Source organism: Lycium ferocissimum, unplaced genomic scaffold (assembly GCF_029784015.1).
Source record: "Lycium ferocissimum isolate CSIRO_LF1 unplaced genomic scaffold, AGI_CSIRO_Lferr_CH_V1 ctg16744, whole genome shotgun sequence".
Classification (NCBI taxonomy): domain Eukaryota; kingdom Viridiplantae; phylum Streptophyta; class Magnoliopsida; order Solanales; family Solanaceae; genus Lycium; species Lycium ferocissimum.
This window is the reverse complement of record NW_026716785.1, coordinates 6,570-20,756: the sequence shown is the minus strand read 5'-3', so window position 1 is coordinate 20,756 and position 14,187 is coordinate 6,570. Positions and strand designations below refer to the sequence as shown.

Below are 14,187 nucleotides of genomic sequence, written 5' to 3'. Positions count from 1 at the left end.
GCATGAATCATCGTTGCTATTTTATAAATGCTCCCTTAACGTCCTTATTTTTGAAAGTTAGAAGTTATGATTTCAAAGAATGATTTTCCTTCCTAAAAGTTTATGAATGTTTTCCAAAATATCCATTTTTCTCCAAAATCCAAGTTTTACGATTTTGAAAGTTTTTATGACCAAAACAACGACCGGGATTTTATGATGACAATGATGATGCTAGATATGAGAAAATGACTAGGACGAATATGTCAAGGATATGTTCTTACCATGAATACGACGATATGAAATGTTAAGCTAATTTTTCGATAATGACTATTTTTAAAGGTTTCAAAGTATATGAAATGATATGACATGACCATTTTGTTTTATTTTTTTCCCGTGATGTTATCCTTGATTGATAGTCTCGCCTTATAATTGTTCCTTCAAGGTGAGGAAGGGCGATCACGATTATTCATAATGTAATCGGAGGTTACCGACCTTACGTCACTCGATAGAGTTGTAGATTTCACTTGGGCTCTCATGCATGCTTTATATTTACATATGATTTGTTTTATGATACCGTGCCGTCCGACGGGCGGCGGCCGGGCACACCACCGCAGTGGGCGCATTATACCCGGACGCGGGAGGCCTGGACGCGGGCTCATTACACCGTTCCTATATGGACGGGCAGTTATACACCGTTCCTACGTGGTCGGGCAGTTTGCTTACAGATATTTATATGTTTTTTTTTAAAAGTCAACATGCATGGCATCCGCCCAAGGGGCACTCAGATGACATATTACTCCTTTATTCCATGGTCTGCTCAAAAAGCGTTACACCGTACCTATATGGTCGGGCAGTATTCCACCGCACCTATTTGGTCGGGCAGTAGTCCACCGCACCTATATGGACGGGCAGTTACACCGCACCTACACGGTTGGGCGGTTACTTGCGTATCTATATAGTACTCCAAAAGGGTAAGTTAACTTGCACAATATCTATCATGGTAGACAAACGGAGTTACAGGTTATATCACTCTCCTATGTTGTGTTTTATGTTCTCTATTATGATTTCGTGATATTACTCATGCCTTACATACTCGGTACATTACTCGTACTGATGCCCGTGGGCGCTGCGTTTTATGCGCGCGGTACACTCGTACAAGTAAGAGCTATTGCAGAAGACGTTCCCGGCGGAGTTGGTGAGACTCCATTTGTACCTGGAGGCCCCGAGTCGGGTTGCATGTCTTTGTGCAGTTTGTTCGAAGTTAGAGACTTTGCAGACAGAGTCGTGGGTCTAGAGTGTCAGTTTTGAAAATGGCCCCACTAGCCGATATGTTTTTTTTTATACAGTATGTTATAGAGTCCTTACGCTTGCAGACTGTGTTCAATTTGAGAAACGATAAAAAGATTTTGAAAATTTTACTATGTATTTTACTTTCATTTGATTTAAGAATCCAAAGAGAATATGTGGGTAATAAGAGTCCGCGGGTTCACTCGGCTCCGAATATGGGGTCGGGTGCCCATCACACCCTAGTAAGATCGGGGTGTGACATCAATCATATCTAACTCATTCAAATATGCTACGGTGTGGTGGTCATAAACTTTAACAACACGGTCCTGGTATACTCGCCTAGCTATAACTGGATCACCAACTGGCATAAACACCTCAAAAGGTTTAATCAACTCGGGCTCTATCCCAAACTTGCCAACAACAAATGGTGTAACATATGATAAGGTGTAACATGGATTAATCAGTGCATAAAAATCATGGGAGGAAATCGATAATATACCTGCAACAACATCAGGAGACGTCTCGCGGTCCTATCTACCAGCCAATGCATACACGCGGTGCGAGGACGCTCGGTAGGCCGGATGCTCCACTCCTCCCCCTTTACCTCGCCTGGCGCGTGCGAAAAACTTTCCCTGAAGGGCGCACTGCAGAAGATGAGCCAGCCACAAACCCTGTAGGCTGAACCATACCTAAACCAACCCTCATCGGGCACTCCCTCATCCTGTGGCCTGGCTGTCCACAAGCATAGCAACCATCTGAGACTAGCCGACAAGGACTTGCATGTAACTTGCCACATTGGGTACATCACAGCAAAGGGGGTCTCATTTGGCCTGACTCTAGTCGGTACTAAGAGCCTGACGCTCTAGAACTCCGGCCTGCTCCGAAATAAGAAGACCGATCAAACCTCGGACCTGGAAGCCACGGAGGTGCACTCCCTGCCGGCTGATAAGAATACCTCGGATGCTGCTATTTTTGTCCTCCCCTGAACTCACTAACCATCTCAAAAGATCTAGCCCTCTTACCACGGCTCCGGTCGCGCTCACGTTCTATCCTCCGCTGGCGTTTATGATCCTTCAAATTCTGTGCATACGCCTGTATACGGGAGATGTCCATGCCTGGTTGTCGTGCAGCAGTCGTGCACTCATCTATCAAGTGTGGCCCTAGACCGACCACAAAGCGATGAACTCTATCCTCCATCTCAGCCACCATGGCTGGGGCATATCTAGCTAAGGAATCGAAGTGTACACAATACTCTTGCACATTCATATTGCCCTGCTCAAGACGTAGGAACCTATCTGCTCGGACCCGTTGGACCTCTGAAGGTAAGTAATGGCGAAGATGAGAACTGTCGCCACACAGCTGGAGGGGCATTCTCTCCCCTAGATAACTACCATGCCTGATACCACTGTATCGAAATATCCCGGAGTCTATATGAAGCCAACTCTACCGACTCGACCTCATTCGTGTGCATAACCCTCAAGGTCCTCTGCATACCATCAATGAAATCCTGAGGGTTCATATTTTGCTTTACCACAGAAAACTCGGGAGGACCTTACCCCGAGGAAGGTCTTAACCCTCGAACCACGTCCTGTTTGCCGGGTCAACACCACCCCTGCCGGTGTGCACCGGGCAGCTACTAATCTGGTCAACAACCGTACAACACCCAGTACATCCTGGCCCTCTGCATCCGACTGAGGAACTGGGGCAGGTGCTCTAGGCGGGATATGCGACGTCTCAGACGGCCCCTCACTCTGAATCTCATCCTGAGCCCTCGTGGCCTGCCGAGTACGGCTAGTGGCCTCACCTGTCGCTTTCTTGCCCTTCTGGGCAGCTGTAGCTTTCTTGCGGGGCATCGCTGAAATTAGAACAATTCATCAGAAGCGAACGCTTAACACAGGGCTCTATCGCACAATCTAAGAGAGAAAGAATGACATCATCCTAAATGTCCTGTAGCCTCCTGTTTATAAGTGTGGTGCACAACACGCCCATAAACAAGATAATGCACCCAGTATGTAAGCCATAAGAACAACATATATACATAAGAATCATGGATACGATCTGAACTCATAAACTGAAATGACTAACTGCATGTACTTGTACGAACTAGTATCTGCCTAAATCTGCATAAATCTACGTAACTGACAATGCCTCTATGGGCACATAATATACATGCTCATACCTAACAATGATGGTCGTGCATCTATATGAGTGCGTATATAACGCCTGACATATGTGCGTATATAACGCCTGATGTATGTGCGTATATAACGCCTGTAAGCCTCTATGGCATCTCATCATATCATATTGGCTCCTCTCTAGCCATAATCAATATCATCATCATAGTAGTAATGCGTATATAACGCCTATATCTCTCCTCATACTTTACATATATATAATATTCGCGTATATAACGCCTTCTAGTCACGGGTCAATGTACATAAATATATAATGAATGTAATGCATGACTAAACTGTATGCACAGAACTGGCTACATAAGACTGGACCCATGAATAGAAGGATTATGAATAGAAGGATTACTCATAAATGGGGTACATGAACATCAAATATTGAAGTACTTCTAATGCTTCTAAGAGTAGAGTAATATGGAAGCTCGCTTACTCGCTTGTTGGATCATATCATAGGATCATGCCAAAAGAAGAAAAGAATGACCTTAACATACCTGGAAGTATACTGAATCGTCCAACTTCCACCTTTCGAACTTGCAAGTCTATAATTAAGATAACATAGGGCTTAATTAGGCTATTTACTTCGCTTACTAACCATCCTCCAATACGTATAAAGCTCAACAAATTATAGACAATAATTTCCTTTGTAAGCTTATAACTCTCCAACTTCTCATTCGATCCCACATCAACTACAATGCTCACATCAACAATAACAACACACATATATATATATCAAAATATATGTATACCTATTTCCAATCATCTCTTAAAATAACCCTATATCACTACATTGCCCTTCATCAACTTAACGCTTCCACAATTACCTTCTCTTCACTTAACATCACTAAAACTCTTGATAACCAACTTAAATATAAGGGTAGAAATCATTTACATACCTTTGGGGTGGGGGGGGGGGGGTTCAAGAATCCCAAGAATCACTTCAACTTCAACTTCAACTCCCTAAACTTCACAACTTTGAAGAAACCCTAAAATCAACCTTCTTTTTCACAATCTCGGGTTTACAGGGTCCGAGTCTTGTCAAATCTTCCCTAATATGATGGAAAATATTAGGAGAGAATATATTAGGGTTTTTCTGATTTGGAAAGGAGTAAAATATGAAATAAGGTCATGAACCACCTATTTATACTTCGAACCCAAAAACTCTATAGCGGTCCGGTTCGACGAGCGGTTCAACGGCCCGTCGACGGGTCGATGGTCCGTCAACTTGCTCCGTCGACCTGTTCCTGAAGATGCAAGGCTGCTGGACCCTGTCGACGCCGCACGTCGATGGCCCATCGAATATGTCGACGACCCGTCGACGATGACTGGTGTCCTGCAGATTTTTCTGATTCAGTTCAGATCGCATCGATTCGATTCGTTCAACTTCTAACTCTATAAATTACCAGAAATATCTACTGGTACCCTAGTACACGGGGTAAGACATTTTTTACCTCCAAACTCGGGCTCGGGTCTCTATTCCAAGGGCATACTCAACTAGGAAATCATAGGTTCTACCACTATGAACACGAGAGGTGTAACAAAAGCGCACCTTGAAATAACTCATCTGATCTAACTCATATTAAATGCAATATAATAATATCATATCTCTCACTAACCAAGTGTTCAGGCAACAACAAAATCTCACTGACCGTAAGGCCAGGCAATAATTTCTTACTGACCCGTCGGCTTGGCAATAATGTCTCACTGACCAAGCGGCCAGGCAATAATGTATCACTGACCAAGCGGCCAGGCTAAAGAAAATATATGTATATCATGCTTTATGTGAAGTATATACTGGAATATATAAAGCACCAACACAACTCTCTATCTCTACTAGCATCAACGGAATAAGAGTAATGATAGCCTTACAAATTATATCATAAAATTCCTTGCCATCTAGAGCCTCCCGCACAAACTTACATATCGAGCTTTTAGCAATCTCCCACTAGATTGGAATAAACTGGAAAAAAAGCCATTAACATTCGCCTCCTTGAATGGTTTCATCTAAAAAAGAGCATTATGAACTTCATCAACCGAAACCGCTTTATTAAGAGAAATCATGCACTCATCAGATATAAGAGGAAAATAGCCCCTGATAGGATAAGGAGGGGTAATGGCCGTATCTGATGTATAAAATGCACCAAAAAAAAAATCCACAAAGATGCTTCTCAAATTTTTTTTTATCAAAGCACCAATCAGAGTCATCAATCTTCAAATAGTCAACAATAGCCTTTCTGCGTCGTACCTTAAAGTGAGCATGAAAATACGACACGTTTCGATCCCCAGAGACCAACCAATTAGCATGAGACTCTTTGTATCCAAAAGATTTCCTCCTAATTCAGAATAGTTTCATGTTCAAGACAAAAATTAATTTCAAGATTAAAAAGGTAACTTAAGTCCCTAGTCGCTAAGTATCTCTCAGTACCTTGAAGATGAGCTAAGATGTGCTTCTTCCTTGTACAAAAATTTCAAAATACATTTTGTTCCAATCAAAAAACTTTATTAGCAAAAGAAGAGAGAGCCTCATTGATATCCGTAGAAGAATCCCAAGTTGCTGCAGCAAAATTATGAAAGTCTTTACAAAAAAGCCACAGAGCCAGAAAATGAAATGGAGAAGGCTGGATCGCGACTAAACACAATTCAACTACAACAGGAGGTGTAACACTCCGTAAATTTGAGTAAGGTGTGAATGTATTAAATGAGAAGTAATGTGACATTTTAGGCATATGAAGTCCTATCAATACGAGTTTGGCTGGAAATAGTTGATTTAAGATCAATACAAAATAGTGAAGCTCGTCTAAATTTCAGTAGGTCTGACTTCTAAGCCATTTTCTTGCAAATACGTTGGGAATTTGGGAAAACTTCCTTAATAAAAGTTGTATATATTTAAAATACCTTTCCAACGGTAGGTTTCCCAGCTCCAACAGAGCTCTGTACTAGGAGTTATGCCTATTTTACTGAGCATCATCTGTGCAAAGGTGAAAAATTTCAGGAAACTGAAAATTTTGATGCTGTTGAAATGGATACACTGTGTGCACGGCCCTGGGGGACGCATCAGGCCATTTTATGCTGGAAACAATTTTTCTCGAATTTTATAAAAGCCTAACTTCGTTAGATTCTTTCCCACTTCGTTTTGGCTGACTTTTTGAGAAGAAACAACCCTAGGGTTTCCCTATAACATATAAGGTGAGTTCTTGATCAATTCCCACCATTATTTCATCAATCTAACATCAAATTACCACTAGTTCATCTTCCAAAAACCCTAGATTCTTGAAACCCAAGAAAGCGAAGAACAAAGGGACGTTTGGAGACGTTAATATTCCTTCTATGAGGTAAAATCTTTGACTTTTGTGATGTTATTGAAAGGGTTTAGACTAGTGTAGGTTGTCCTATGAGATTAGAATCCATGATTGATTCATGAAGTGTTCAAGGACACGTTCTAGTCATGAAAACCCTAGCTTTCGTTTGTAAGAAGGGTTTATAGGTGGAAATAGGTTAGAGTTATAACCTCTCCTATCTAAAAATATTGTAGAATAATTGTTGGATTGTGAGAAGTACGCTTGAGCGGGAATAAAGGTATGTCTCTTTTGAACATACTCTTTCGATCGGTTTTTATAAACTCTTTGGTTGTGATTTGTATGTCTCTTTTAAAGTTCTTTATTGAATAAAACGGTGAACTTTGCAGGCTTTTGAACTCTATTTCATGCTTTGATTGTGGTTGATATGCGTGAGGGGACAAACCCACATTAAACCTAGATTGTATTATACGCTATATATGTTTATAAGATTATAAACGTTTTCCTCCATAAGAGATGATAAATAACAAAGGATAACGATTGGTACTGATATTGGAATTCTCTTGATGGATGATTTAACTAGTTACTTGAAAGGTTGTTGACTCATAAAAGTATGTTATCACGAATTGTGGAAATTGAAACTTGCTTAAAGAAGTGAAACGTTTTCAAGACATTCTTTGAAATGATTTATCTTTACGATATGGAATAATGAACCTTAATGGTAAATGGTGATGCGACTACCTTGAGATGAATTATAATTCGGCTTTTATGCTATGAACTCTGTTGATGTGATTTTGCCTAGCCATTCGGGAGGATGAGCGATCACTGAGGATTTCATATTCCGGTGTGTTTATGCCTAGCCATTCGGGAGGATGAGTGGTCGCCGAGGATTTCATATTCTGGTGTATTTATGCCTAGCTACTCGGGAGGAAGGGTAGTCAATATGGTTCCTAGTGTGGTAAGTACCTAGCCATTCGGGAGGAAGAGTGACCACTATCGGGTTTGCTACCCGGAGTGTGGTTTATGCCTAGCTATTCGGGAAGAAGGATAGCCACCGAGAATTACATATTCCGATATGGTGCGCTGTGTTTAGGGAACCTCTATGGTTATCCCTTTGATGTGATTGATTCTTGGGCCTGTATTGGCATGTATGATGTTCTTATTCTTTCACGGAACTGTTGTCGATAATCGTGATCAATTTGAAAGACATATTTGAAAGTTGTAACTTGACAAGAGGCTTCTTAATCGGTATTGATAGTGTTTATTGAGATATACAAGTTGAATAACTGCTTTTACATTAATTTCACATGGGTTTCAGAACTGATTTCTTTAAGTATTATTGTACTCTATTTTTGTATTACTTGTAGTCCCCGAGGCACTCACTAAGTACGAAGTACTCAGACATACCATTGTTATTTTTAATGGTATGTTAGGTAACAGAGAATAGCAGGTTCTTAATACTTCAGGCTTTTAGGAAGGACTTACGGTTGCTGCTAATTTGGTGAGCCCACACATTCGTTCGTGAGACACCCAATTTTGTTTAATTCCATTTATTTATATTAGTTTCCGGACTGCATCCCGATGAGTTAGACATTTATTTCTTATTCTTAGAAGCTCCTTAGTATACATTTGAATGTAGGTAGAAGAAGAGTTATTTTTTAACTCTTTCGGGCGCACTATCATGTTTTGGTTGAATTATTTAAATTATAAAGACTTCCGCTGATTTAATTTATATATTCATGATTTGTTACGTTTATTTTATAAACCGTTGGAGGCGAATATTGAACCTGGCGGATTCAAGTGTTATTATTGTGTCATTTAGGTTCTTCCGATGTTGTTCATGATGTCGGATGCCGGTCACGTCTAGGGTGGATTTTGGGGCGTGACAAGCTTGGTATCAGAGCCTAAGTTTAAATACGTCCTAGGATTATTGTCTGTGTCTGTGGAGCTGTATCTAGTGGAGTCTTCCTTGGGCAGCCTGATCACCTGCATGATCAAAAGACTACCAGGACATTAATAGGTGTTTCTCATTCTTCTTGATTCTAGATTGTGCTATAGAGCTTGAACTTCATTTAGGATCATTCTGATGTGTTTGTTACTCGTGCTTTATGGAGATGACTTTAACTCGTGTTGCAGATATTAACCAAGTGAACAGTGGTGTTATGGAGTGCACATTATTCTGATGCGTGATTTGATGGATGCTACAAAGTTGCTGAAATCGTATTGTACGTGTTTGGTATATATGGTTGTTGTAGATAAATTGAGACAGGTATAGAAACAAAAGTAGTCTTTGTTACAGGGAAAACTCTGCCGAAATCTTATTAGGCTGAAAGGAATAATTAAGGTGTGATATGTTTCAAGTACTAGAGGTTCGAGTGAAGGGAACAATTTAGGGTCTCTTGTAGTGAATTAAGAATTATCGTACATTGAGGTTATATTCTTATTAGGTTAAAAGATCTGCACTATTTTGATGTTTAGTGGAAGAACCTTATTTTAGGCTTGAAACTCGAAAACAACCGCTTGTGGAATAATGATTTAAGAGGATAATGTAGTCGATTTAGGCTTTAATTTGTTATTTTTAGTTTTTGCATGACGTAAGTTAAGCTTGAATCATGTGTTGTTGAATTAGCCTCCTTGTTGGAGTATATTGTCTAGATAGATATATTGTGCGCTTCCTAGTCAAGGCATATATGTGTTGAACCTTTTGAGTGTTTAACTCTTGGGAAAGTGAGATGAAGGTAGAAAACCCCTTACTTCGTGTTGAGATTTGAGTGTTCTAGTCGTTAGAATCCCCGTGAGAACTATGTTGTTCTTATTTGGGTGTTGGTTGTATTTTTATCTTTCCGGGGTCGTTTAGTACAAAGAAAGCTCTACTTCGTGATTTGGCTCGTGGGGAGTTGGCTTGAGTCTCAGATGTTGTGGTCACAGGTATTTTCACTATTTGTTCTCTTGATGCGTATTCGATAACCGATCCAGGTTCAAAATCTTTCTTATGTGACTTCGTACTTTACCCTTGGTTTTGGTAGGGAACCCGAACAATTGTTGGAACCCTTTTTCTATGATTACCACTTCTAGCGTCCTTGTTATCGCTTCTAGAATATATAGAGACTGCGTCATTGTAGTTAAAGGTCATGAGATTACTTTTGATGTGTTTGAATTAGAAATTGTGAAAATTTTGTATCATCCTGGTAAGGCTAATGTGGTTCCTGATGCTTTGAGTAGAAAATCTATGGGCATGTTGGCTTATTTGCGTGCACATGACATGCTTATGGGGAAGGAAATTCGAAGGATTGCTAGTCTTGGGGTCAAACTCGATGAAACTGAAGTTGGAGAGTTAGTGGGAATCACGCCATCACGGTCTGATGTGGTGGAAAGGATAAAATCCAAGCAATATGATAATGAACTTTTGGCAAAGCTGAGAGATGGATTGGAAAGGGGTGAGTACACTTCGTTTATTGTTGGTACTAGTGATAGTGTTCTCTGGTGCGGACGATCGTGTTCTTGATGTTGATGGTCTTCGACAAGAATTAATGATGGAAGCTCATAGTTCCAAGTATTCGGTTCATCCGGGATCCACCAAGATGTATAAGGATTTGAAACAACACTATTAGTGGAAGAGCATGAAGGTTGATATTTCTAACTTTGTGGCTAAGTGTTTAAATTGTCAACAGGTGAAAGCTAAACATCAAAGGCCTGGAGGCCTGGCTCAGAATATCGAGATTCCGTAATGGAAGTGGGCGGTTATCACTATGGATTTCGTTGTGGGTTTACCCCGCACAAAGGCCAAATTTGATTCGATTTGGGTGATCGTGGATAAACTCACAAAGTCTGCTCATTTTCTCCCGGTGAAGACATCATATGCCGTAGCGGAGTACTCCAAGTTATATTTGAAGGAGATCGTTAGGTTGCACGGTGTTCCGGCATCCATCATATCTGACAGAGGTACACACCCATCGCTCACTGGGAAGACGTTTCAAGAAGGTTTGGGGACTAGAGTGAAATTGAGCACTACCTTTCATCCTCAAACTGACGGGCAGGCCGAGAGAACTATTCAAACTTTGGAGGATATGTTGCGTGCTTGTGCAATCGATTTTGGAGGAAGTTGGGTAGAACACCTACCTGCGTGGAATTTGTTTACAACAATAGTTATCAAGAGAGTATCCAGATGGCTCCTTATGAGGCTCTTTATGGGAGGCGTTATCGGTCTCCAATTGGTTGGTTTGAACCAACGGTAGTAGAGTTGTTGGGTCCCGATTTAGTTCATGAGGCGATTGAAAAAGTAAATCTTATTGTGCAGCGACTGAAGACCACTCATAGTAGACCAAAGTCTTATACGGACATGAGGTGTAGGAAAATGGAATTTGTTGTTGGTGACAAGGTTTTCTTGAAAGTGTCACCTCTAAAGGGGTTAATGCATTTTTGCAGAAAAGGCAAGCTTAGTCCTCGCTATATTGGTCCTTACGAGATTACAAAAAGGGTTGGGAAGGTAGCTTACGAGTTGAGATTACCGGCTGAGATGTCCATGGTTCATCCGGTGTTTCATATTTTAATGTTGAGATTATACAAACCTGATCCTTCCCATGTGTTGCACCATGAAGATATTGATATTGATGAAGCTCTCTGTTATGAAAAAGAACCGGTTCGGATTTTAGATCGCCAAGTTAGAAGGTTGAGAACAAAGGATGTTATATCGGTTAAAGTTTTGTGGCGAAACCATAATACTGATGAAGCTACTTGGGAAGTAGAGGAAGACATGAAGACGAGATATCCTCACTTGTTTCCTATGGCAGGTATGAGCTAGTGTATTAAATCCTTCATAGATGAATCGTTGTATTGTTTGAAACAACTTGTGGTTTCGTGAATACTTTCTAGGCCATCATTCTCATTCGAGGACGAATGATCTTAAGGGGGGGATAATGTAACACTTCGCAAATTTGAGTCAGGCGTGAATGTATTAAATGAGAATTAATGTGACATTTTAGGCATATGAAGTCCAATCAATATGAGTTTGGCTACAAATAGTTGATTTAAGATCAATACCAAATAGTGAAGTTCGTAAAAGTTCTCAAGCTCGCCTAAATTTCAGCAGGTCTGACTTCTAAGCCATTTTCGTGCAAATAGGTTGGGAATTTGGGAAAACTTCCTTAATGAAAGTTGTATATCTTTAAAATACCTTTCCAACGGTAGGTTTCCCAGCTCCAACAGAGCTCTGTGCTAGGAGTTATACCCATTTTACTGAGCATCATCTGTGCAGTGCGAAAATTAGGCGTGCGCGGCGCCCTAGGCCAAATTTTCAGGAAACTCAAAATTTTGACGCCGTTGAAATGGATACACTGTGTGCGCCACCCTGGGCGACGCACCAGGACATTTTATGCCTGAAGCGATTTTTTTCGAATTTTATAAAAGCCTAGCTTCTTTATATTTTTTTCCACTTCGTTTTGGCTGACTTTTTGAGGGGAAACAACCCTAAGGTTTGCCCAAAACATATAAGGTGAGTTCTTGATCAATTCCCACCATTACTTCATCAATCTAACATCGAAGTAACACTAGTTCGTCTTCCAAAAACCCTAGATTCTTGAAACCCAAGAAAGAGAAGAACAAAGAGACGTTTGGAGACGTTAATATTCCTTCTATAAGGTAAGATCTTTGACTTTTGTGATGTTATTGAGAGGGGTTTAGCCTATTGTAGGTTGTCCTATGAGATTAAAATCCATGATTGATTCATGAAGTGTTCAAGAACACTTTCTAGTCATGAAAACCCAAGCTTTCGTTTGTAAGAAGGGTTTATGGGTGGAAATAGGTTAGAGTTATAACCTCTCCTATCTAAAAATATTGTAGAATAATTGTTGGATTGTGGGAAGTAGGCTTGAGCGAGAATTAAGGTATGTCTCTTTTGAACATACTCTTTCGATCGGTTTTTATGAACTCTTTGGTTGTGATTTGTATGTCTCTTTTAAATTTCTTTATTGAATAAAAAGGTGACCTTTGCAGACTTTTGAACTCTATTTCATGCTTTGATTGTGGTTGATGTGCGTGAGGGGACACCCACATTAAACCTAGATTGTATTATACACTATATATGTTTATAAGATTATAAATGTTTTCCCCTATAAGAGATGATAAATAACAAAGGTTAACGATTGGTAATAATATTGGAATTCTTTTGATGGATGATTTAACTAGTTACTTGAAAGGTTGTTGACTCATGAAAGTATGTTATCACGAATTGTGGAAATTGAAACTTGTTTAAAGAAGTGAAACGTTTTCAAGACATTCTTTGAAATGACTTATCTTTACGATATGGTATATTGAACGTTAATGGTAAATGGTGATGTGACTACCTTGAGATGAATTGTAATTTAGCTTTTATGCTATGAACTCTGTTGATGTGATATTGCCTAGCCATTCGGGAGGATGAGTGTTCACCGAGGATTTCATATTCCGGTGTGTTTATGCCTAGCCATTCGGGAGGATGAGTGGTCACCGAGGATTTCATATTCCGGTGTATTTATGCCTAGATACTCAGGAGGAAGGGTAGTCACTATGGATCCTAGTGTGGTAATTGCCTAGCCATTCAGGAGGAAGAGTGGCCACTATCGGGTTTGCTACCCGGAGTGTGGTTTATGCCTAGCTATTCGGGAGGAAGGATAGCCACCTAGAATTACATATTCCGATATGGTGCGCTGTGTTTAGGGAACCTCTATGGTTATCCCTTTGATGTGATTGATTCTTGGGCCTGTATTGGCATGTGTGATGTTCTTATTCTTTCACGGAACTGTTGTCGATAATCGTGATCAATTTGAAAGGCATATTTGAAAGTTGTAACTTGACAAGAGGCTTCTTAATCAGTATTGATAATGCTTATTGAGATATATAAGTTGAATAACTATTTTTACATTGATTTCACATGGGTTTCAGAACTGATTTCTTTAAGTATTATTGTACTGTATTTTTGTATTACTTGTTATTCCCGAGGCACTCACTGAGTACGAAGTACTCAGGCATACCATTGTTGTTTTTAATGGTATGTTAGGTAATGGAGAAGAGCAGGTTCTTAATACTTCGGGTGTTTAGGAATGACTAGCGGTTGCTGCTGATTTGGTGAGCCCACACATTCATTCGTGGGACACCCAATTTATTTAATTCCATTTATTTATATTAGTTTTAAAACTGCGTCCCAATGAGTTTGACATTTATTCCTTATTCTTAGAAGCTCCTTAGTATACATTCGAATGTGGGTAGTAGAAGAGGTGTTGTTTAACTCTTTCGGGCACACTATCATGTTTTGGTTGAATTATTTAAATTATAAAGACTTCCACTGATTTAATTCATATATTCATGATTTGTTACATTTATTTTATAAACTGTTGGAGGTGAATATTAAACCTGGCGGGTTCAAGTGTTATTATTGTGTCGTTTAGGTTCTTCCGATGTTGTTC

General features: G+C 40.0%; 1 protein-coding gene across 1 annotated transcript; it reads left to right on the top strand.

The window, feature by feature from the left end:
• Positions 1 to 11,102: 11,102 nt before the first annotated feature.
• LOC132042632 (uncharacterized) lies at positions 11,103 to 11,538 on the top strand (the record flags this gene model as incomplete). Its single annotated transcript, XM_059433168.1, has 1 exon — positions 11,103 to 11,538. A coding segment is annotated over exon 1 (436 nt), but the record flags the coding sequence as incomplete, so codon positions are not given.
• Between the last annotated feature and the right edge of the window lie 2,649 nt (positions 11,539 to 14,187).